The following is a 26,673-nucleotide window of genomic DNA, read 5'->3' on the forward strand; positions in this document are numbered from 1 at the left end:
ATCAAAGTTCTGTTGGATTTAGCAGATGTGGGATCAGTTTTACCAGACGCTAATACAGAGGACGTACTGTATCCAAATATGAATGAACTGCATCAAGATCAGCCTTTCTTCTCTCTTGCCCACATTCCTTCTCTCCACTTACGATCGTTAAGGATGTCCAGAGGTCATATGGCAGACCTCGCAAAGTTTCCGGTCTTAAAAAAAATCACTCCTTTTACCACGGTCGCTCCCAAACACCCAGATTTTTGCAGATTTTTCTTCAAAAAGCAGTTTACAGTTTGTGTTTGACTGCAAGAGATGGAGTCATAGTGTTCTTTTTTTTTTTTAATTTTTTATGGACTCTAACATCTATCCTGGACATGAGGACACTAATGCTTCTGGGACACGGTGGGACACTACTGGACAAATCTCTGGATGTCATTCTCTTTTTCTCTGCTCGTTCTGTTGTTTCCTATTTTTCTCTTATTTAAAATGTGGCTTTGAAAACTTGTCCTTACGAATACCAGAAATTATGGTGGGTATTTGTGGGGACATTTGCATGTTGTTTAAAGGGTAGACTGCAGTTAGTGGTTAAACATCATGCCAGTACTTCTGTAATGCCATTGTCCAGAAATGTTTTTCTTCAGACGTGCTTCCATGCATGCATGTAAGAGATATATTATTTGTGCTTTTGTTTATAATGTAAATTAGTTTTACTGCTCAGCCCAGATGGATATCCTTTGAACTCTTTGAACTGTGCTGTTGTGTGTCTGATGCTTGTTTTTCTTGGTCATCATCACAAACGCCTCTTCTACTTGGACAACTCTTGGCATTTTAGTATCCATCTGTCACGTGCTCTTACACTGTGGCCTTGAATGATTACTAAAGATTATTCATTGCCAATGGTGAACCTATGAGACAGTCTTTTTGAGTATGTGCTTGAGCTTAAGGTTTCCAATAACACAGATCACATTTAAGCTCAACATCTTGGTGGAACAGTTAAGTGTGTTGTGTGCAGGGATGCACAAATATATTTGCCATTCAAATTGGCCAAAACAGTTCCATCTCTGCTGATGGCTTAAAAATAGCCAATGGCCAGTACAGATTATATCCTGTCAGTAAAAAGAAGGAAGAGATATAGGGCATCGGCCCATAATGTGGTGTACTTTTGCAGTAAACAAAATGGTTTAGCATATTTTTGCAATGGCAGTTTGCAAACTTTGTACTGCCATCCTTAACTGTATGTTGGGGACAAATTTGTCACAAGAAGTCAGCTATATATGACAGAACTAACTTATAAATGATGCCTCTCAGTCACTGTTATCAGCATTAACAGTGGAATTACATTTTGCAAAGTGACAATGCCTCTACAGTCAAATCCTGTGATGTTAGATGTTTGTGAGTGAGTGAGTGAGTGAGTGAGTGAGTGAGTGAGTGAGTGATACAGCCATAAAGTAGGTCAGTATATGTCCACATTTGAATTATTTATTTGGAATAAGCATTGGATTTGTTCTGCCCCAAATGTTTACTTCTACTCATTTGTCTGTGACAAAAACAAGACTTGTGTGCTTGATGGGCTTAACTTGTCTCCATAACACATAACGCTATCCTACAATCTTTTGATAAGTCATATCATATCCCTAATAGCAAGAGCCCATCCTATAATCTGTTCATGCCAGTGCAAACCATTATTCTCTGTATTTGTTCATGTCTATGTGGAAAAGATGTTGTTTATCATGCACTTTATATTCATAGGAATTCAGACATAATATAATACTGACATTGAGTTTTTTCTCTCTAGTCTGCGGAGCAGTCTGATGATGAGCAGGATGACTCGGTGAAGTTCAAGAGGCTTCACAAGCTGGTCAATTCAACTCGACGTGTTCGCAAGAAACTCATCAAAGTGGATGAAGGCAAAAGGCATGGCTGGCAAGGTAGGAGGCTGGGAGAGTGTTTATTGTCATAACAATTCTTAAAGCTAAATTGTGTATATTTTTTTAAGTGTGTAATAACAGTAATCTGTTCTTGTGATATCAATTATTTTCTATACTTGACTCCACTGGTATTAAATAATGCCTGTATGGTGTAGTTAGAGTGAATGGGATAGAGCTTTTTCAGTATCTTTAAAGTCAAATTATATTTAAATTAATAGACATTTCTATCTTCCTTTTCCTGCAGATTCTCTAAGTCTGGATGAAACCCCTTTATGTGACGATTCAAATGCAATGTACGCAGGGATCCACAAAAAGTCGGCTCTGTGCACAGACTCCTCTTTGTCCTCCCTTGCCCAAGAACAGCTCTCTCTGGATGGGGACATTGATAGCCTGACCACCTCGCCCTCCACCAGCAGCCTTGAAGCCTGGAAACCTGCTCACAAGTTAGTGAAGGCCCCCGGCGCACATCCCCATGGCCTGATCCGCCCACCACGCAAGAGCAGTGCCGGGTCTGGACTGGGTTTAGCGGGGGATAGTGGCTCCTCTTTCTCAGAATTGGAAGGTTTACGAGACGACAGCGCTAAAGTCTCCTGCTCAGTGACAGACGGAGAGATGCGGAAAGCCTTGTCGTCTTTGTCTCATGGGGTAAGTACTGACAGCGTCTATGCTTTTTATGGCCTTACCAGGCCCCGCCCAAAGCCACACCCACTCCTGGTGTCCTTAGATGACATTAACAGCACCAAGCGGCCACCAGTCTCCATGTGGCAGCGCAATAAACCTGACCCAAACTACGCGTACTCCACCAAGCACTTGCTCTACCAGCGTTCCTGCCATGCTCCGAAAACCATCGCTCCTTCTTCCACTCTGCCAAACTCCCCTCCCACCCGTGAGCTTCCGTTGGCCCGGGATAATGGGAAAAGCTGTGGGAGCGGAGTAGTGGGCAGCTGGCTGTTTCCGCCCCGGCGTCTGAAGGGAAGGACGGCGGTTAGTGAGCTCAACATCACGTATGTGGTGGAACGAAGCTTGTATGGCCACTTGAACTGGACCGGGCTGGTTCGGCCCGTCACACTGAGCAAAGCTGACCGGCGTTGGCTCCTGGAAGACGAAAGAGATGCGAACAGGAAGTGGGCATCCAGCATGGATCGCTGCACCAAGCGGGTACTCTTACGCATCCAGCAGAAGTCTGTAAGTGTGCCAGAAAAGCAGATCTACAGTGCCTTCTGATGCACTGGAGGAACAGGCTGCTGCAAAGCTGCACAATAGAATTATATAATTGAGAGACTAACTGCTAGAGTTCTTTTTCATAAGTCTTTTTAATACTGTAGTTATTGATTAAATGGAGTGAGATATTGTAATTGTGGGCAAACATATTGCACACACACACACATCACCTAGACTTGATCAACAGAACCTAAGCTTCTGAAATAAGAACTGCGGTATCATAAAATGCATTTTCTAAAATCTTCATTAATCCATGGGGTGATTATTAGAGCTAGAAATACCTTAAACTGCTTGTGCTCTTTCAATGTTTTCATGTATCATATCATGTATATGAAAGAGATAGAAGAGAAATTAAATGTGATAATACCTTTACAGTCAAGACCTATCTTTCCCCATCCTTAGCTTCTCTCTTTTCATTTATCATCCATGTCTCTTGTAGCCAGTCATATTTGTCAGGGCAAAATGGGAGTGAACAGTCTTTGGGAGACAGAGGAGAGCAGCAAAAAAAGATCCTAATTTTTGATACACTCAGAGTTATGTGATATTTGGTTGAAGTTAGATTAGTTATTAGATAATGTGAAGTTCTTTCGGCAGCTTTGCAGAGCCTGCCATCTGTGGATCCTCGCCGTCATTCATAGTGAATGTGAACATGACCGTGATCTTCATCAGTAAATGCTTTTATCCATTGTGGGTTGGAAATGCCTCATTCAGCCTGGGCATGAATACAGAGTAGTCATTTTTTTTTATTGTTTTTGTTACTTGTTGTCTCTCTCTATGTGCATGATTTTATTCCACGGAACATGCTACACCCTCACATACTACAACTTTTGATCTTATCTGTTTATTTTGAACAACAGGACAATTTAGATACTGCCATTTTCTGGAATGGAAGTTGTGGAATGAAAATGCATTATGAAAGCCTTTTCATTTATTTGTAATGCATCGCATGTATTTGAAAAATATAAGATGTTGCCGTCAAGGCCATTGCTCCATTTAAAAAAATATATATATACACTCACCTAAAGGATTATTAGGAACACCTGTTCAATTTCTCATTAATGCAATTATCTAATCAACCAATCACATGGCAGTTGCTTCAATGCATTTAGGGGTGTGGTCCTGGTCAAGACAATCTCCTGAACTCCAAACTGAATGTCAGAATGGGAAAGAAAGGTGATTTAAGCAATTTTGAGCGTGGCATGGTTGTTGGTGCCAGACGGGCCGCTCTGAGTATTTCACAATCTGCTCAGTTACTGGGATTTTCACGCACAACCATTTCTAGGGTTTACAAAGAATGGTGTGAAAAGGGAAAAACATCCAGTATGTGGCAGTCCTGTGGGCAAAAATGCCTTGTTGATGCTAGAGGTCAGAGGAGAATGATTCAAGCTGATAGAAGAGCAACTTTGCCTGAAATAACCACTCGTTACAACCGAGGTATGCAGCAAAGCATTTGTGAAGCCACAACACGCACAACCTTGAGGCAGATGGGCTACAACAGCAGAAGACCCCACTGGGTACCACTCATCTCCACTACAAATAGGAAAAAGAGGCTACAGTTTGCAAGAGCTCACCAAAATTGGACAGTTGAAGACTGGAAAAATGTTGTCTGGTCTCGATTTCTGTTGAGACATTCAGATGGTAGAGTCAGAATTTGGCGTAAACAGAATGAGAACATGGATCCATCATGCCTTGTTACCACTGTGCAGGCTGGTGGTGGTGGTGTAATGGTGTGGGGGATGTTTTCTTGGCACACTTTAGGCCCCTTAGTGCCAATTGGGCATCGTTTAAATGCCACGGCCTACCTGAGTATTGTTTCTGACCATGTCCATCCCTTTATGGCCACCATGTACCCATCCTCTGATGGCTACTTCCAGCAGGATAATGCACCATGTCACAAAGCTCGAATCATTTCAAATTGGTTTCTTGAACATGACAATGAGTTCACTGTACTAAAATGGCCCCCACAGTCACCAGATCTCAACCCAATAGAGCATCTTTGGGATGTGGTGGAACGGGAGCTTCGTGCCGTGGATGTGCATCCCACAAATCTCCATCAACTGCAAGATGCTATCCTATCAATATGGGCCAACATTTCTAAAGAATGCTTTCAGCACCTTGTTGAATCAATGCCACGTAGAATTAAGGCAGTTCTGAAGGCGAAAGAGGGTTAAACACAGTATTAGTATGGTGTTCCTAATAATCCTTTAGGTGAGTGTATATTTATCAGTATTTTAATTCAGTTTAATTCAGGTTTTTACAAGAGTACATCAGCTTATTTACATAATAGTAAAAAACTGTATTTCTTTTGGCTGTTCATTTTTAAATCTGTAGTTTCCATTATAAAGAGCAGCATGAATCATTGCGCTTTGACTTCATGATTCACTCTCTGTATTCATTTAATAGTGACTTTACATTAATTACGTCTTTCCTGCAGAGAACGTGTAGTTTTGGAGGATTTGATCTGTCTAATCGTTCCCTCCATGTGGTCAACACGGACTCTGAGCCTAGCGTGAGTACACACCCCCTTGATCTCTGCTGCTCTCACATGCTGCTGCAATGTGTGATCAAATTGTGACTATCAGCTGGCTTTCAATGTGCTTAATCATGCTGTCTTTCTGTCTATGGCTCAAGGAGAAGGAGACTCTATACAGGGATGTAGTGAAATCTCCCACCACGTCCCGTATCTCTCTAGGGAAGAAAGTCAAATCAGTCAAAGAGACTATGAGGAAGCGTATGTCCAAGAAATACACTGGTTCTCTGTCCGAACAGGTACACATACATTGACCGAGTTACATTTTTAATACCGGGCTCAGAGGTGAGACCCAGCCTCTACTCCAGGGAAAGGTAGCACATGTGTGCACCACTTCCTTTGTTTCAAACTGTGGTCCAACATCTCAACCATCCCTTTATGTAACCACTCCAACTTAACACACTCACAATGGCCTTGAATACAGAAACAAATTCTTACACACTCACTGATGTGCTCACTGTATTCACATTCTGTTCTCAAAAGATTTCACACACTAAGTGTCTCAGTTTCTCTTTGTGCTCTGCGCATTAGAGCACGCATTCACATATATATAAATCTTTCAGCATGCTTAAGGTAGACCTGTAGTGTTTGTGTGTTAGCGTTTAGCTCATGTGTGCTTGAGAGAACTTCAGCTGGCAACAGAGCACAGTTGTTCTTAACTTTTCGTCCTCTGTAATCATGCAATATGCTGTACTGCCACCTAGTGACAGCTTAGTGGAATTACTTTGTTGCACAAAAGAATGCTCTCCCAGCAGTGTTTTAAGTCTTCTCTCTTTGTGAGGTTCATATTATGTACATCCACTGTCCATCAACTTCTTTATTCTTTGTGGTGTCAGAATTGTATTTATGAATAACGTAATCTCTTTCTCTTTTATTCTCTGTATAGTCTAGTACAGATGGGATGCCCAGTTGTCCTCAGTCACCTCAGCCAGACAAAGACTCTCTAGAGAATCCCAAACTCAAGGCAGGAGGGTCTGTAGAGAGTCTGCGCAGCTCCCTCAGTGAACAGAGCTCCATGAGTAAGTGTGTTTGTGTGTAATTTATTAGTTGTGCTTCCATTCAAAATGCTCATATTTTGGAGTACCCTAACCCTTAGTATTGAACTTAGGCATGCAACTCAACCTGCACAATGAATGATGCTTCAAATTACGGGGCTAGTTGACAGAAGATTTGCTATTACTCATCTAGGGGAACAGACTTACGATTTTACCTGGTGGACAATAAAAACAACAACCACAAAAAAAAATCATCTCATTGACTTAATCCATGTTCCAAGCCATATGTACGGAAGAAAATGTCAGATTTCATAGTTTTTCAGGGGCAATCACCACTAACATTTTCTTTATAAAATGTAAAATAAAATCGAGGTTTAGTATATGTAAGAAAATGGAAATTATTCATCCTAGAGTTTGTAATTTTACTACTTTAAGAAACTAGGCAGGGCCTAATACTCTGATGAACCAGTGAGGAATAAACCTAGATTTGGGAATCTAGGTTTACAAGATTTACAATTATGTGTACAAGATTTTGATTGTCTTGACACAGGTGGACAGACAGTGAGCACCACGGACTCATCAGCCAGCAACAGAGAGAGTGTGAGGAGTGAGGATGGTGATGATGAAGAGCCTCCATACAGAGGCCCATTCTGCGGTAGAGCACGAGTTCACACTGACTTCACACCCAGTCCATATGACACCGACTCACTCAAGCTGAAGGTATTGAACAAACACACACAAACAATAAATGTATTTCTCATAAAATCAATTATTAGTAATGATCTCACTACATCTATTTCTGTCTCTCTCAAGAGAGGAGATGTGATTGATATCATCAGTAAGCCACCCATGGGCACATGGATGGGTCTGCTCAATAATAAGGTGGGCACGTTTAAGTTCATCTACGTGGATGTGCTGGCTGAAGAACAGGAGAAGCCCAAACGGGCAGTTCGGAGGAGGAGAAAGGGCAGGCCACCCAAACCCACCTCTGTAGAGGAGCTACTGGAGAGAATCAACCTGAAGGTGAGACAGAGACTGCACATAAATGTAGTCATGTTATTGATGAACAGTAGGGTCCAAAAGTGTGAAACAGCTGGTGAAAATGCTTCTTTTTTCCCCCATAAGTTACATTATCTGTATTACAGTTTGAGTGAAAATCTTAATTGAAAAATTAAAATGAATTTTAGAATTTCTTAAAGTTTGGTATGTCTCCTTTTTTGCTTTTAATGACAGTATTCACTTGACCTGTGCAGAACTTGATAAACTATGTAACAAAGTTCTTAGGATGCGGTGCAAGGAGGAAGTGGGAGGCGGTGAAATTAAACTGAAAAGATCATTTATTTTAACAATAAATTCACATAGTTTGCTTTTCGTCACAACTCTGCACACGCTCCTTCAGTGTGCTTCTGTGGGTAGCTTTCTCTGATTTACTGGCATCTGGCTCGCTCTTAAAAGACCGTCTCCACTCACACTGCAATGACAAACAGCTGTTAGAGACCATCATTGCCAGGTGATGAGCCTTACTGTTCCAATCTACTGATCTCGCTCTCCATTCACAAACCAGTGCTTAACTATGCCCCCACCACCACAATACATTTTGTCCCAGCATGATGAGAATGCAGTGATAAGCATCTAGTGTACTTCCATGGAAGCAAGGGAGAACAAAATTCATACAAATCAACTATCATGATCATTGTCACAACTTAGTGACCTAGAAATAATGGATAATTTTAAATATTTCCCCTTGGTTTCACATAATTATATTTCTTTATTTTGCATTTTCCAAAAACATTGAAACGATTTGCTTATTTCCATGTTTAAATTAGGTTGTGAGTACCAGGTTTTCAATGTGGTCTCAGGCTTTTGGACACCACTGTACAGTATGTACAAATTGTGAACAACGTACTTTTCTGTTTGGTTTAAGCATCAAATATGGGAAAACAAAGAGCTTCTGACACGTGATCCAAAGCTATTATTTTATTGGTCAGGGCTTTTTTTTTTGGCAGGTGAGAAAAAAATCAACACGCTCACCGTAAAAAAAACCTTGCTTTGTTGGCGTGCAAGTGTTAGCTCCAGGTGGGAATGACTTCATAGGAGTCTATTGTTTCTATTCAAAATCTTAATCGTGGTGAAAATAAGCATTTGGTATGCAAAGGCCGTAAGTAAATGTCAGAGTGCAAAGCCAGTCAGCTCTGTAAAAGCAGACTAACCATGAGTATGTTGGACAAAGATAGTTTATCATGCAAGTAAAATGTTTTATTCAAACATAGCAGACACACCCTTTAGACCTCACACATTCTTCTGCTATATTACATCTCTTAATAACGTCACATTATAGATCTCACAGTTACACACAATAGAAACCATTTAAATTATCATGTTTGGCTCATGTGAAATGTAGTGCAGTGTGTTAAAAGACTGTAATGATAGTTTGGCTGTCACAAAAGAGTTAAAAGTTTGGAAACATTTCCACACATAAAGCATGAACTAACAGGGTGGTGTGGTGTATTTTTAGTTCTAAGGGTTGTGTGCTACACTGTGTGTAAACTATAAGTGTGTGTGTTTTAGGAGCATATGCCAACCTTCCTGTTTAATGGGTATGAGGATCTGGATACATTTAAGTTACTAGAGGAAGACGATTTGGATGAACTCAACATCAGAGACCCACAACACCGAGCTGTTCTGCTGACTGCTGTAGAACTACTGCAAGATTATGACAGTGAGTACTAGGGCTGAAACGATTAGTTGATGTTATCGACAACGTTTTCATTAGTCGAATAGTCAATTGACCGCAATTAACGTAACATGAGATCACATTAAACTCTAATGGTGGTGAGAGAGAGCAGCACTGAAGTTCGTGTCTGACTGAGGAGAGCAAGAATTACACACATCACAGTCCACATGCACTCTAAACTTTCCAAACAGCTTCAGGTGATGTAGATCGCAGAGTACAAGGGAATTATACGAAAATACCAAATAAGTAAATACAGAAGCACTCTTGTTGTGGAATAAGCAGAGCTGGAGCTTTTTACATCTTAAATGTAGTTTTAATGCATTATAGCTTTATTAAAGTTCAAATAATACGGAAGCAGATATTATTGATATTAGATATTTTAGAAATATCAAAAAATCTGTTAAAATAAAAAAGATGCATTCACCTGAGCATTTTCAAATATTTATACTTGCTTTTAAAGAATAGATCTTGAATTTAAGTATATTTTGTCTTTACTGCTCTCGCAGAAGTATAACCAAGTAACAAAAAATACACGTATGTACAAAATACACATATATTTAAGATACATTCTCTTAAAGCAAATCTAAATATCTTATGTTGCTTCAAGTAAATGTATCTTGTTAAGGATTTTTAGAAAATTTTTAATGGAAAACGAGAAAAAATTTGATAACAACAGGATTTTTTTGCAGTGAATTTCTTTATTGAATAAAACTTTTCCCTTTAATTCAGTGAATGTTTTTAGAGGTATTTTGAAAAGTTTTTGGCCTCTTTATTGTTAGTAAGCACGTTTAATACAGCCTTTTTAAGTTGGGGCACAAGCAGAATAATCGGCGAATAATTGTTCCAATAATCGTTAGATTAATCGATTATCAAAATAATCATTAGTTGCAGCCCTAGTGAGTACACACAAGCACAGAGCCATGCAATCTATCAGAGGTTTACCCCACAGTCCTCATAAACGCCTCATACAGACACATTCATCATATTATGTTTATGGCTTTCAAATGATTAAAAAAGGTAATCTAATGAGCTACAAAATATATTGAAAAATGTATTTAAATTAATTCAATTTAACCCTTAAATGCATGGGAATTTCACCAAACACGCTTACACATTTATATTTATCTCAAATGGGTTTGCACAATGCCCAGATAGTGTCAAAGTATCAAAATATTTTAAAAACTATTCGAAAATAATAGAATAAAAAAACATTTGATGTGTTTTTTATATATATATCAAAGAGAAAATGCAACAATTTAGGACAAATTTAAAGCAGGATTCATTACTTTCATAATGCAATTTCATGAGATGCAACATGCAAAAAAAAAAACATTGAGCTACAAAAGCAAAACATAAGCTACACAACTAAACATATGCACAACTGTGCATCATATATTGTTCATGTGTTACACTTGCTATAGTTTACTTCCACATTGTTTCTTCATCAAATAGCAATGTCAAATATAAATCAAGTTAATCACTGAAACAACAGAGCCACCTTGAGGAAGAAATAGCATGTGTAATATGTATGTGTACACACATGAAATACTGAGAATTCACCATTGTTGATCATTCAAACTCAGTGTGATAGAGTATTTGTTTTATATGAATATAGCACTCATTTCTCTTGTAATAAACGAAGATTGATATCCTGTGATAGAAAACTTATACAGATATTAATCATAAAAATATAATTTATAGACGTGCAAAAAAAAGAAAATAGTAACACGGTTACATTCCTAGGATCTCTAATGATTCTATACACTTTTGGTGCTTAAACGATTCTAAAAATCTTATTTTTTTTGCAGATTATGGTATTTTTTTTGTGTACACCATTTATAAAAAAGAGATTGAAGATAATTAACTTTGTGTGTGTGTTATAGGTAGCAGTGATCCAGAGTGCAGCGCCTTCTCTGGCTCACAGGAGAAACTCCTCTGTGAGGGGCATGGCCTCATGGCCAACTCTCCACGGGACTCTGGTTGCTACGAAAGCAACGAAAACCTAGAGAATGGTAACCAGGCGCTTGTCTAGCATCTCCATACCAACAGCATCACCATGTCCAGCCTAGTGTAGCAACGCCATGACACCCATCTTCTCACCTCTGGGCCACTCTTCTCTCTACCATGACTCAGCATCCTAACAGCCTATGAGAAACTGTCATTACATCTGGATTTAACGCAAGACTCTCTCTCTCTCTCTCTCTCTCTCTCTCTCTCTCTCTCTCTCTCTCTCTATCATAACTTCTGTGGCTTTTTCTCTTATTCTCTTTTATCATATATTTCTCTTTTTTTTTTTCTCTTATCCTGCTCTTTCATTTAATTAGAAATTGGAAAATTCTATTTGAAATGAGAAATTCCCAAAAAGCTGTCCTGTTTCCTCTCCTGCAGAGAGAATTCCATTCAGTGGCAGCCACGCTCTTCCTATCTCTAACTAATCAACAAAAGTCACAGCCTGAGGAAAAAATAAGGAAATAGACAGACAGAGACACGGTGTATGCCAGTAGCTCAGAAAAATATGCACAAGGCCTGTTCTCACAGCAGGATTACATACTGGTCAATTTTCTCAAAGTATTTTTGCCTAGAGTTCAAGAGCTGAGAATGTTCTGAATGGCAAACCCACTGCAGTGAGCAGGCTAACTTCAGACTCACTTTATCATCTCTCGTGCACCCTTTGCTATTTCAAGAAATATCACTCTATTTTTGTCAGTGGTGTTTGTTTTGATCATATTGCACAATTTCTTATGTGCCTAAAAAAGCAAAGACTTTAGAGGAAGAATATAGTGGATGAATAGATGCTACATGCGATTGAAGGTGATATATTGCATAGTGTGTAAAAGTGTTTAGGAGCTAATCTACTGCTAATCAAGTCTATTTTTTAGATTTTGTTCTAAGAGTTAGGACTGTGTCTCATTCTGTACTTTTAAAAACAAATCAGTGTTTAACTTTTTCACTCTTCTGGCATCTTAGAACACTGACTGATCCCTCTTATTGTTATGTGTGTTTGTGTGTGGGTGGGTGGATAAGTGTGAATGATAAGAACAGATCAGAAATATGTGCAATCTGCCAATATGGAAAATAAATCATTTTGTGATTTCTAGCATTCTGGTCTGCTTACTTTTTTCCCATCTGTTTTCACTTCCTGATATCTGTACTTATCCCCCCGCCAATTATCTTAAACATTTCAGCATGTCATACTCTAAGGCTGTGCTGCTTTGTTAGCAAGTTTTTTATTGATTTTGTTTAAAAATGTCTGATGTCCCAGGAAATTTATTCTAAAAATACTATAAGATGCTTAAAATGCACCTTCATCACTGTCTTTTCTCTCTGGACTGCTCTCCCTGTCTGTCAGCTGCATTCCACATATATCTGCATAATTTCTCAGTCATTTCATTTTTTTTGTGTTTTTTTTTTGGACGTGTTCCAAAAGTCCTGGCATATAAATGTTCATTGTACATTTTAATGAATAATAATTCTTTAACTATATGTTAATAAACTTTTTATTAATGTTTTAATAATCTAAGTGTTGTGGCTCTTAACTAACTTGGCTGTCACTAACTCTCCACTCATTAGATATGAATGTTTGATGTGGAAAATTGGCAGAATATTATGCAATGTATAAATATATGAATATGTGGTCTTTCTCAACATTCTTCACCTCACCATTAACCCTAAACTAACCTGGGGACAGCAGAATAAAATGTTAAGAAAAGAAAACAAAAATGCTATACATTCAATAAACATATCTAAAATTCAAAATGTGTGCCTTTGGGTACCTGCTAAAACAAATGCTGTGACTAATCTGTTCAGTAAACATTTATACATGTATATACTTGCATTACACATTTCAAATATACTAACTGCAGTTACTATATGTATGTCAATTTAACCAATCTTACGCCATGCTTATATAATTCATACTAGTTTCTGCAGATTATTTTTGTTTTATTTTTTTGTTAAAGGAATGTTCCAATGGCCCAATACAAGTTAAGCTCAATCAACAGCATTCATGGCATAATGTTGATTACCACAAAAAGTAATTTCGAATTGTCCCTCTTTTATTAAAAAAGAAAGAAAGAAAAAGCAATAATCCTGGTTATAGTAAGGCAATGAATGTCCATAAATGTTATAATGCACATGGTTTCAAAAGTATAGCCAAAAGAAGTAAACATTATACATGATAATACGATTTTAAGTGTGATAAAATCTTATCTATGCAAGTTTAAGCAGTTAAGGCTCTGGGTTACTGACCGAAAGGTCGGGGGTTCAAGCCCCAGCACTGCTAAGATACCACTGTTGGGCCCTTGACCCTATCTGTTCCAGGGGTGCCGTTTCATGGCTGACTCTGTGCTGTAACCCCAGCTTAGTTGGGATATGCAAAAACAACTGCATTTCATTGGCTCTGTACCTGTACTCTGCACAATGACAGTAAAGTTGAATCTTAATCTTATATCTATATATTTGTTGTCATGACAACAAAACCCTGTAATACAGGTATTTGATATAACTTCATACAGGTAAGGTTAGTAAGCAATTTTATCACACTAAAATATTGTTAACATATATAATGATTACAATGTTTATAGACTGGCCCTTTCATTTCCATTCTAAGTGCCTTACTGTGTAGCCACAATTTATTATTATTATTTGTGAAATAAAACCCTGTGCCACACATGCTGTCAATTGAGGTTCACTTGTATTGAAATCTGAGCATTCCTTTAACCACAATTGAAAGTATTATACTGTTGGACATTGAGTAAAAATTTTCTGCTTTCATTAGAATGTTTCAGATTGTTGCAGTTTAATTTCAAATATAATAGTGCAGCTCTTTAACTCAATCATAGATTTCATTTTCACAAACAAACATGAGCCAATCAAATAACTGTAGCTTAGCCCCCTTAGCACTTCCAGTTCATAAACCTTTAATGAATTCAGGTTTACCAAAAAACAATCCATAATTTCAGATCTCTTTCAAGGAGAAATCATTTATAATTAAGGAGTTTATGTGAAAGCACGCCTTTCTGTTTCAGGTAAGAGTCGTAAGGCATCACGCCACAGCCGTGGTTCGTCTGGATTTGATTGTGGGGGTAACAAGTCACCAGACTATCCCACTCTCCCTGTGACTAACTCCACTGAAGCTCTTCAGCAACAGGCCAAGAAAGAACGCAAGTTCCCCAAGACCTTTCTGCCCTGGTCCATTAAGGGCTTCAGTCTACGAAGCCTTGGCCTTAAAAAGGGCTCCAAAGCAGGACAAACCTCACGCATGCCAGTAAGCCGTAGTTGTGAGGAGTTAGATGGCCCCCAGGAGACCCCTCAGTCTTGGAAGCGCTCACATTCTCTGGGGGATCTACACTGGGAGCAGTCTTTCGATCAGAGGAAGGAACACCAGGACCAGAACCAAAGTGGCAGGCCTCAGAGAAGCAAAGAGGAAGTAAAGATAGATTCTGTAGAATCAAAACGGGTTGCAGATAAGTCTGGAAAAGAGACTGGGTCAATGGAGAGGCCAGCAATTCCCACAGAGCTGCTTCTTAGCCCAGTCAGACCCTTGCCTGCTGTTCAGACCTCAAACCGCCAACCTGCCTCTGCCCCAACTAGCCCTGCTCCAAGAACGCACCCTAAAAAACCACCTGTTCCACCTCCCGTGCCAGCGAAAAAGTCCAAGGATCATCTGCCGAATGGCCTGTGCCAGCCTCCACTAGTGCTGTCTGATTCAGTACCAAATACACCAGACTTGCTCCCAAAACCCTTACACACCTCAGCCACTTCTTCTGAGGGTACCCCATCAACCCCAGCGTCCTCGGTTGAGCCTGGAACTCCACCAACTGTAAGTCCACCATGGTTGTCTGACCTGCCTGAATCTGCATGTCCTCAGATCCATGGAACTAAAGTGGCCCTCAACAGGAAGATCTCTCATGCCAAAATGGTTGACCTGGAGACTCTGCTGGAGGAAAGGATGCATTCAGAAGGGATTGACCTCACAGAAGAGCCATACTCTGATAAAGTAAGTTATGATTTTTATTGTAATTCCATTTTTATTGCAAAAATTATCCATGAATGATCCTCAGATCCATGGTGCAGTTGAAATTTAATCTAAGCACTTTATACTAAAGAGAATAGTTTGCACAAAATTTTGTATTCTCTCTTCATTTACTCACCCTTATGAAATCCCAGATGTGTATGACTTTCTTCAGCAAAAATCACATATGTCAGCAAAAAAAGTAATCCAAATGATTCCAATGGTTAAATCAATGTCTTTAGAAGCGATATGATAGGTGTGGGTGAGAATCAGATTCATCAGCCAACTAACAAAGGACAATGCATCTATATTCATTAATCTTACATTTCTTAAAAAATCTTTGTTTAAACACTGGCCCTTAACATTTACTTAGTAATTATTTTAAACTATGACTTGCACTGCACATAAATAATTAATATTGGCATTATATTCATGCTATTAGCCAGAGGGGAACTGGCCCCCACAGTGAGTATGGTTTCTCCCAAGGTTATTTTTATCCATTACCAACATTTTATGGAGTTTTGTGTTCCTTGCCGCAGTCGCCTTCGGTTTACTCACTGGGTTTCTAAATACAATTATTATTTTTATACACACTTCATAATTGTATTTAATCAAACCACACAATCAAGATTTTATAGATATTACAGTATAATTTTCTGTTAATGCATGATTTTCTGTAAAGCTGCTTTGAAACGATGTGTGTGTTGTGAAAGGTGCTATACAAATAAAAATGACTTGACTCAATTTTTACCATAAATTTTCCTCCCTGCTCAGTCAATCACCACTTCACATTCTTCTTGTGTTTTTTGTGATTCACAATCTTCATGCATACGCCCTCTACTGTGCAGGGTGAAGAATTTCTAGTGAAATTTGACTTAAATATTGATCTGTTTTCTCACCTATCATATCGCTTCTGAATATATGAATTTAACCATTGGAGTCATATGAATTACTTTTATAATGCCTTTACGTGCTTTTTGGATGGTCAAATGTTTGGCACCCATTCACTTGTATTGTATGGACCTACAGAGCTGAAATATTTTTTCTAAAAACCTTCACTTGTGTTCTGCAAAAGAAAGACATCTGGGATTGCATGAGGGTGTGTAAATGATGAGAATTTTTCATTTCTCGGTGGACTATTCCTTTAACAGAGGCGGGCTTGACTCAACCATACCATTGTTTCTTGGAAGTCACGGCTAGATTATTTTTTATTTCATTAGTGATTAAATTTATTTTGAAAGCCTTTCAAGAGAAACTGAGAAGAACATACATTTTAAACTGAGTTATTAATCATGAGGATGAACTGCTAAGCAGAACTCATTTTCACTGGTTATTTTTAATTTAAATGCATGACTTAGCGCAGACATAACTATCACATATCCTGAATCCTTAAAGACTACTTTCAGTCATGCCAGCAATAGCAGTGGACCTGCTCTGGGATCCCCTCATCACACACACACACACACACACACACACACACACACACACACACACACACACACACACACACACACACACACACACACGCAGGAAAGTCAAGGTGGAAAGAGTTGTGACAGTGGATTTGGTTTTGGCGTAGCTTATGGACAGAGTGTTTGGCATTCATAAAACATCTGCTCGCAGATCAGCTTGGTTCTTTGGTGTGTAAACTACCCTGTAAAATCTGACTACAAATCAGTTCTATGAGACTATTGTATACAAGCGCTGCTGTATAAACACCTTCTGACCTCAACAGTCCTGGCTCAGGAAATTTTAAGACGAGTAGACATTTTGCCAGGTCCACCACTGGAACACAGTAGAGCAGAGGTGAAAAAGTGTGGTTCTATCACCACAAGTAGCTCCACTGCGTGCATTTTAAAGCAAGGACAGACTGCCTGGAATTTTAGTGTCTTTTATCGGTGGCCAATCCTATTTCTGCCTGTACCAACAGCTTATCGAATGTGTCCTCAATTGGGCACAAGAAATTATATGAATCTCTAAATTAGGAAGATGCTTGTATGGTAAGGCTGATGTGTGTAATTTTTAGAGCTGTCAAAATTAACTCATGCGATTAATTAAAGTTTAGCGCTTTCATTTTTTTATCACGATTAACGCATTTACCGTTAATACAGCATAAACACTGGTTGGGAGGGAACCTTTGTGATGTGTATGGCCAGAGTCATTACACTGACGCACACTTCACAACACACACACAGCAGTTATTCAGTGTCAGCAATAAAGTGATGGGGAAAAGAGCTCTTAACGTTATTTGTTGTACAAAACAGGCCTAGATGGAACTTGTGACAGAAATAAAGTATTTTTCAGCCTAAGTAAGGCACATTTTAATTAACACAGAAGCACACTAAGTCTCAACTATCACCAAAATGCAAAATTAGATTTATTTTTTTCTGCAAGCAATTTTCATGTGGTGCTTGACACTGGCACTGATGCCCTGATTCTAATCATAAATGCGGCTTCACGATTGCTGTAACAAAGCAGATACCCACAGTCTGCCGGCAGATTAATAAATATTGTGGAGGATGAGTTTAAGAGATTTAATGCCCCTTGTAATGAATATGCAACCTCCTACATATATGAGGACCAGTTCTTTCAATAGTCAGACTCACAATTAGACTTTGAGAAACATGTTACTTGAATTGGAAAATGGTAATAAAACATTATATTGTTATATATTGTTTTCTTTCCTAAGTGTAACATATGTGGTGTAATGTGTGAACTTATTTTGATAGGTTTGTCCAAAGAACTCTTATTTTGAAGTTGTGTGTTTCCTGTTTAGGTCGCACAGGTGTGTCTAGTTAGTTAATTAGTTCTGTGTATATATAGCCCTTATGTTTTCTCTGTCATTTGTCTTCCAGTATTTGATGTCTTTGTGGTTTGGGGAGTTCTTTCTTGTTTTGGTTCGTTTTTGTTTGCTTAGCTTAGCTCTCATACATTTGGCCCTTTATGGCTTTTGGTTTTCATTTAATTTAATAAACATACTGCTTTTGGGTTCTAAACTTCTGCTCACCAGACCCTCATCATTACACTAAGAAGGAAATAAATACATTTTGACCGGATAAGATGTATATTTAGAGTCAGATTTCAGCACTTTCAAAATCTGCAATTAACCATGGAAAGAAAATATGTGATTCATTGTGATTACAAATTTTAATTGACTAAAAGCACTAGTCATTTTGCAATGTTAGAAGTACCTTATTCTATTCTGGGGCCATACTATCTATTTGACTGACCAATGGCAGGTGGAAGATCAGGAAATATGTTGAAAACAGTCATTCATTTTGCAATTCCTTTTGGTTGCTAGTTGTGCATAAATTACACACTTTCAATAGTAGATGATTGATTATGGATGCGTAATTGGATTGTGGCTTATGTCACAAAGATGGTTGTGCATTGCTCTGAGCTTAACAACAACAACAAATCTGCTTTGTTGTTTATTACTATAAACCCATATTCATGATTTCCCTTATTTAGAAAGTAATATGGCCATTTGGCATGCTAAATAATAATAATAATAATACGTTTATTTTATATTGCACCTTTCTTGAAAATGGACAGATAACACATACATAAAAAAAAAAAAATCCATAACAAGCAGCCAAGAGATAACACTGACTGAGTGAAGATATTTTTTTAATGTTTTTAAAGGAGGAGAAGGTTGTGAGTTCCCAAAGTGTTTGTGGGAGAGCATTCCAAAGCAGAGGAGCAACAGTCATAAATGACCTGCCTCCCATTTAAGACAACCTGAACTTCGGGACAAACAGGAAATTTGCACCAACAGACCATAGAGTGTGAGTGGGAATATAAGGGCAAAGCAACTCACTGATGTACTGAGGAGCAAGTGTGTGAGGAGCCTTGAAGTTATCAACAATATATTATATTGAATGCGATAAGTAATTGGTAGCCAATGGAGCTGTTGCAGAATGGGTGTGATGTGTGCAGACTTTTTACTAGAACTAAGAACTCTAGCTGCAGAATTTTGGATGTATTGTATGCGATTTAGGGTCTTCGTGGATAAACCATATAAGAGTGAGTTACAATAATCCAATCTAGAGGAGATGAACGCATTGACTAGTTTTTCTGCATCGCTCATATTGATTACTGGTCAGAGATGGGCAATATTGCGTAAATGAAAAAATTATGTCTTTATAATGTTATTAACATGAGCCTCGAAGGTGAGTGATGTATCAAAAATCACCCAAAGGTTACGAACAGTGAGAGAGGGCTTAATGGCAGTACCGTTATGATGCCTATAGCAAAGACGAATAAGAAGGATTTTATGGGAAACAGTGTCCAAAGCTGAGCTAAGATCGAGTAGAAGAAGAATGTTGAGTGAACCTGTTTCTGCAGTAATGAGAAAGTAATTTACTACCCTTAATAGTGCTGTTACCGTGCTGTGTTGTGGGCGAAAACCTGACTGAAATGGCTCGGAGAGATTGTTAGACTTCATGTGTTCCTGAATTTGGGAAGCAACTACTCTCTCAAGGATCTTGGCCACAAATGGAAGGTTGGAATTAGGCTTATAATTCTCCAATATTCATGGGTCAGCACCAGGTTTCTTGAGCATAGAGGAGACAGCAGCTGTTTTTAAAGTTATGGAACAATACCAGAAGCAAGTGATGTATTAATCAGGTGAGAGAAAGGAGTAGTGATGGCATGAAGAGAACATTTAAAGAGAGACGTTTTTTCAGGGTCAAGTTGGCACGTTGAAGAGTGTGATTTATTAATCAAGACGGGGTGGTATGGGAAAAGTAGTAAGTCTGGTGACTGGTATATAAAACATTTTTTAAATACTCAGTAGCCTCAGAAGGGTTAAAGTTGCTGCAGGTTGTGTCAGTTTTAGTTTTTGAGAAATTATTCACATAGCTTAACAAATGCAGGTGGAGACAGTGATTGAGACTGTAGAAGTTTCTTAGCAATGGAAAAGAGAGTTTTAGGTTTACAGTTTGATTTATTGATATTGGAAGAAAAATAGTTTACCCGTACAGTGATAAGAGAAGTCTTGTATTGGACAAGATGATCAGAGAGAGCAACAGTATAAACAGTCAGACAAGTTTTTTTGATGAGCCGTTCCAGATGTCGACCCATTGCTTTAATTGCCTGCAATTCAGGAGTACAGTATACCAAGGAGAGGAATAAGAGGAAGAAACCAGTCTACACTTGACAGGTGCATAGTCATCTAAGATAGAGGTAATTGTTGCATTGTATAAAGAAATAATTTAATCAGTGCTGGAAAGATTTATAGAAGATGTGAGTACAGAATTGCAGATAGAATCACGGAAAGATTAATAGATTTAATATTGCAATAGGATATCTGTTTTTTGCTACAAGTCTTAAAAAGAAAGCAGCTGAAACTAAACTAAATGAGCTTATGATCAGAAAAAACATCCAAAGTTCCTAACACAGAAATCAAATCCAAAGTGTGGCCATGACGGTGAGTAGGAAAATGTACACGCTGATTGAAATTGAAACAATCAAGTATAGACATAAACTCATGAGAAGCATTTGAGTTAGTGCCAACGTGGATATTAAAAATCTCCCAACATTATCACTGTTTTATGTGATGCACAGGCTAGAGTAAGCAATTCACTAAGGTCAGAAAGAAAGCTTGGGTGTCAATTAGGTGGTCTATATATTAGAATTACAAGCAATATGATATGCCCTATAGTCTAATACAGAGATATTCAAATGATAGGGTTTCATGAAAATCAACAATAGTCCATTTAATACCATGTCTTGGAGTTGGGCTTAGCAAGGACAGTGTAACCCTCCGGTGTCATCAGGTTGAGTTTCATTTAATCATTTGCTGTTTGCCAAGTTTCCATTAAGAAGAGCATATTGCCTTTACCAGTCAATGGGCGAACATTTAAAAGAGCACCAGCACCAGACGGAATCGAAGTAGGAGATGATTAATGTCAATTCCACTGACGTTTCACAGAATGGTGAACTTAGCGCGGACGTCTAGAAATCCCAGGCTGTTTACAATAATTATAAACAACAGTCTAATCGGGAATAGCAGTTAAGACCACATGGCTGCGATGAAGTGTATTCATGCACCATATCCACAGAGATATCTACTAGTATGTCTATCAGAGTGAGGCCAATAAAGCTCACTGCTAAACATTTGGTGTTCATATAAGGCATGGCGGAGATCAGCAGAGAACAAGAACCAACTACACAAAGACACAACCTACAACATGCATACCACGTTAGCCATGACCAGACAAGCAGAAAACACCCAAACACAACCAAGGAGTAAGTGCAGACTATCTCATTAGCTGAACTCAGGCTGAACCACCGAGGAAATAACACCCAGACACAACTCAGTGAGAGAGTGGAGACTAACTCTCCGGCTAAACCAGCAGGGATAAACAGTGGTCAGCGGGCTTGCCGACAGTGTGTGAGGCAGTGCTTGTTGTAAAGAGTCCAGGGTATGTGGGGAGCTCCAGGTAGAGATATTTCCAGAGTGATCCGGTGCAGTCCAGATATGGTCAACAGTACACAAATAAGTAGTTCAGTAAAGTCCAGAAAGAAAGTTAGCAACAGTGAATACTCCAAGAGAGCAAAATTGCAAATACAGTCAGCAGTGATCAAAAGTTCAGTGTAGTCCAGGAAGTAAATTTACAACAGCTTAGAATACAAAAGAGAGCAGAGTTCAATAATCAGTTGGAGAAGGCAGAGATAACATTATAATAATCAAAACGACAACAAAATCAAAACAACAAGCATAACACAAGAACAACACAGGAACGCCAGTGAGAAAGAGCAGCCAAATGCGCATAGCATACTCTCATGTGACACACTAGTTTGTCACTCAAGTTAAATAAAAATATGCATTTAAAATCATTAAACTTGATTTAGGTTATGCCAGACAGGTTGATGTTAGCATTTGAACACTAAATCTCACATTAAAAAAACTGTTTAGTCTCGTCTGCCATGTAATGGTGTAATTGCCACATAAAGTTTGCTTGTTTGTGAGTCAGCCTCTGTTTCCATGTATGCTTGGTCTCCACCAACCGTAAAATCTATTAAAAAGCCACATGGAATAAACTTTATGATCTGATAATGATGATCTCTTTTTATCCACAGTTTGAGACAAATGTGCTAATAATCAAAGCTTTGCTTGAAAACAGAAATTTAGTAAGAAGACATTTTTGATGACTAGAGTCTCTTGGGGGCCGTACGGGGACGTTTAAGGTTTTCAGAGATGTTTTCAGATGGTCTTAAAGAGGTGATGAACTCCATTAGATCTAGTTTTCCTCTCAGTACCTGTAGCTGACTCCTTCTCTTTCTTTCTCTGTCTTTTTGCTTGGCCTTTCTCAGCATGGTCGATGTGGTATTTCTCAACTTTTAGTACAGAGATACTCAGAGGATTTTCAGCAGCCAGTGAAGGATGTGGCATCCAGTCTGGATCAGATCAGAGTTAAACAACTCCGCAAGGAGCACCGCATGGCTGTGAGTAACTTTCAGAGATTCAATTATCTACAGTATATACTCATTTGACTTAACAAATGCATTTACAAATGACTTTTAAAGGTGCCCTCTAGGGATGGGCAGATCAATCTTAAAGTATCAATCCTCACACAAAAATATTGATTCTAAAAAAAAACCATTTATTTGGTTACCATGAACAATAATCATAAGCTTCAAAGTGAAATAAAAAGGATTAGGCTATATTAGCAAATACTTGTGCAGGATGGGAACTATTTCTTCCGCTCATCTTAGCAAGCATGCTGAAAGAAACAAGCAGACAAGACTCGCTCAAACAAGAGGGATCAGTGCCTTTAATAGAGGTAATGATAGAACATCAGAGAAACAGCGTCTTCTGGAGTAAATTCATGCTAAAATAAAAACATATCTAAATGTGACATTTCTTATTTCTTATAATTGTGTGTAATTGTTGTTAATAAGTAATTAAACTGGTGTTACTATGGTTTTACTATAGTAATTTTGTAGTAGTAACCGTGGTTTACTATGTGGTAACTATGGTTTAACTATATCCCATGGTAGTGAAACCATCGTTAATTTTTGTTAGGGTAAACGAAACAGAAGTCTAATCATTTTCTGTTTAGTCTCATAAATGTATATAAATAAATAAATCAAGATTTGAATTATGACAAAACATGATATTATAAATTACCCATTTTATCCCAAGATATCGCAACAAATATAAATTTAATAGAAGTATCGTTATTGGTATCGGTATCAACGATGTTGGACTTGAAATTATTGGTATCGGATCGAAAAGAAAATAAGTGGTATCGCCCATCCCTAGTGTACTCAGTACATTTTTATAGAATGTCGAGGTATGACTTACACTGACTCCTAGTGGCCTGGATGCTGCATCATTCAAAGAGTAGTTTGTGCCATTGTAGAAATTCACTATGCACAGTAAACCAGGATTCATTTAATCCATAAATGAAAGTGTCCAATAAAAGGTCAGATACTGAGATTAAAAGAGTCAGCAGAATTTACAACAATGTTTAATACGTTAAGGTGGGCAAGGCATAAAAGCACATGTACAAGATCAACAAATGTACGACTCAATCTATTGACTGTGAATTGATGAATTAGTATTTTTTTTGTCTCCACAGATTCCCTCTGGAGGTTTGACTGATATCTGTCGGAAGCCTGTATCTCCTGTTCATGTGAACTCTGTTTCTGATTGGCTTGTGTCAATTGGAATGCCCATGTATTGTGCCCCTCTATTGGCTGCAGGCTTTGACACTCTGGGCCGTGTGTCGTCCTTAACCGAGACAAGAGCGAGGGAGGCAGGGTTAAAGGAGGAGAATCACATACGTATTCTTCTCAGTGAGGCCAAAATAGTCACAGCCAACAGTTCAGTACCATCATAATATTCACATGAGCTTCTATAACTGCTATGAACTTGAATAAATTGATTGAATCCAGCGGCCCGGTAAAGGAACATGCCTGGGACAGTATATCACGAAGTCTTTTCTGGTGTTCTATATTGCTAAAATCTCTCAGCCCTCTGACATTTACAGTGGTCTGACTTCCAAGGACTCCATAGAAATATGTAGTTTTGGTTTTTAAGAGAAAGCACATTTTCTTTAAGAGAATTTATGTTTTTGTAAGACTTTAAAGACTGTTAAACCCCTTTCTCAATTTTTCAGGAAGTGTGAGGTTTATTTAGAAAAAAGATTGTTTTTAGTGCTTATTAAAGCACATGAATATCAATATGTCACCTGGCCAAAACAACTTAATTTCATGCAGGTTTTGTTAATATAATATTACTTTTGTCTCAGAACATATGTATATTGAATATGTGTATCAAAAGATGTGTCCTTTTTGGTGAGTTAAGTAAAGTATATGTTTATAAAATTCTCAAAATCATGATGTTGCCATATAGACATAACAGAGTAATGCACATTTTGATTTCTGGCCAATAATTGGCTGTGGTTTTAGCAAGTATGCATATGTTTGTATAGAGAGTGATAAAACCATTTCACAAACCTTCTCTCTTTTCATAACATTTAAAAAAAAAAAAAAAAAAAAAAAACGCTATTTTATACTATGCTTAAGATAATACATTATATTCACAGCACATTTAATCTTCCAACAGACATCACTTACTCAATAGCTACTGTGGGATAGCAGTTTATTACATTATCAGTAAAACCAATTTAAAACTGTTGCCTCTGTTATCTTGAAAATTAATCTCATGCATATTGTGTACCTCTTATTATACTCCTCTCTGATGCACCTGATGCATCATACAGCTGTAAAATACTTGCTGGAATTAAATTAGTTTTTTGTTTCATTTTGCCCCAGATTGCCTTTCACTTTGACTGGGGTGTTGAAGAAATGTTGAATACTTAAGCTCCTTGAAGCACACAGTCTTAGCCTTAAAATACAAGTAAATTGAATCAAATCAAATGTGGAAATCTCTAACCTAGAGTAATGTTCTGAAATAAGGGACTTTCCAGAGACTGGAGGCGAATATGTTGGCTGCTTCACTGATTATTTAAAAGTGTACAAATCAGGAAGAACGTTCCATAAAGCATTTATTTATTTCTGGAATTATCAGGGCAAGCTGGTTTTTGAGTCATGTTACCATGTCATTATATGTTCAGTTTTTTACTTTGTGAGAAAAGAAGGATGGTTTGAAGCTCCAGAGTGATTCCTCATGTGTTTAGTTATGTCACTTCCACTCAGTAGCTCTTATGAACATATGCTTCTCTATAGAGTTATGCAGTATATCCTGATTTCAAGATATGCCGAGATATTGTGATTTCCAGATATTGTGAATGATACAAATAACAAGTAACTCTGTGTGTGTGAACAGGTAGAATGAGGTTTTATGTGTTAACAGAAATGTCATTATTGCTGTAAATCACCCCAAATTAAGCACAACAAAGCGACTTTCTCCCAAACTCACTTAGGTTGGTTTTGATTAGGCACACACAAATCTGAAGTGAAAATATAACATTTAGATGCTTCTAAAGATCTTATTGTTTTAAAATTTTTCCTACAGTAGAAATACATGTCAAGTCATATTTCCACAAGGCCTTGCAGTTTTAGGAAATTATCTTTTTTAATGATCCCTTTAGAATGATTGTATTTATCCCTTGTTACCCTTTTGTATCTAATGCAGCACAATTTATAGATTGTTATGCAAAACATTTTATGACAAATTTCAAATATCAGTGGAGAATCAATAGAAGTTAATATAAGTTGAGTGCTTTGATAACAATGAGGCTTTTTTATGTAATTTGAAAATAAAACTCTATTACAGTAGATGTTACTGTAAAATGCACTTTATGAAAGAATGAAAGATGATTTTAATTCCATTGCAGAGAAAATTAGATTTTTTTCAATTGTAAGCAGGGGTTTGTTTTCAGGTCATATTCTAAAGGTCGAAACGGACTGTGATGGTCACTGACAAGAATTGTTTAAATATCAAATCTTTGTTAAAAATGTAATCACTCATTAATTAATAAAAGAACTAACCATGACCAGTTATTTATTTCAACCTAAAATATAAATAAATTGGTTCTAATTACATATATGTAATGTAATTGATTTATAAACTTGTTTTGCTGTATTAGCTGTACTATACATAATAGAGGGCAATACTCTTTCATCAAAGTTAGCCAGTGACATGCTCCAATGACCATTGTAAAATATATGTATAAAAATTATTTTATCTGGTTTCAGCTCGCTAATAATTGTCTATAAAGATTTTGCTTGTGTATTTACAAAACATTTCGTAAAATATTTGTCATTTTGAGGCGTAATAAAAAAGGACT

The 26,673-nt window shown here is 37.7% G+C and overlaps 1 protein-coding gene across 6 annotated transcripts in view; it reads left to right on the forward strand.

Annotated features, from left to right (window-relative positions):
• LOC127622129 (SAM and SH3 domain-containing protein 1-like) overlaps positions 1 to 26,673 on the forward strand; it is a 364,650-nt gene extending 337,977 nt beyond the window's left edge. For 5 of the 6 annotated variants that reach the window (XM_052096073.1, XM_052096074.1, XM_052096078.1 and 2 more), the window contains 12 exons: positions 1,781 to 1,913; positions 2,158 to 2,558; positions 5,569 to 5,643; positions 5,766 to 5,903; positions 6,551 to 6,683; positions 7,210 to 7,379; positions 7,473 to 7,682; positions 9,228 to 9,378; positions 11,277 to 11,405; positions 14,421 to 15,391; positions 22,727 to 22,858; positions 23,998 to 26,673. In XM_052096073.1, the coding sequence (XP_051952033.1) occupies positions 1,781 to 1,913; positions 2,158 to 2,558; positions 5,569 to 5,643; positions 5,766 to 5,903; positions 6,551 to 6,683; positions 7,210 to 7,379; positions 7,473 to 7,682; positions 9,228 to 9,378; positions 11,277 to 11,405; positions 14,421 to 15,391; positions 22,727 to 22,858; positions 23,998 to 24,258 (2,904 nt within the window). In that variant the 3' untranslated portion in view covers positions 24,259 to 26,673. The remainder of the gene's footprint in view (positions 1 to 1,780; positions 1,914 to 2,157; positions 2,559 to 5,568; positions 5,644 to 5,765; positions 5,904 to 6,550; positions 6,684 to 7,209; positions 7,380 to 7,472; positions 7,683 to 9,227; positions 9,379 to 11,276; positions 11,406 to 14,420; positions 15,392 to 22,726; positions 22,859 to 23,997) is intronic. The other variant, XM_052096075.1, reaches the window with a different exon arrangement.

Source organism: Xyrauchen texanus, chromosome 28, assembly GCF_025860055.1.
Source record: "Xyrauchen texanus isolate HMW12.3.18 chromosome 28, RBS_HiC_50CHRs, whole genome shotgun sequence".
In the NCBI taxonomy this organism is placed as follows: domain Eukaryota; kingdom Metazoa; phylum Chordata; class Actinopteri; order Cypriniformes; family Catostomidae; genus Xyrauchen; species Xyrauchen texanus.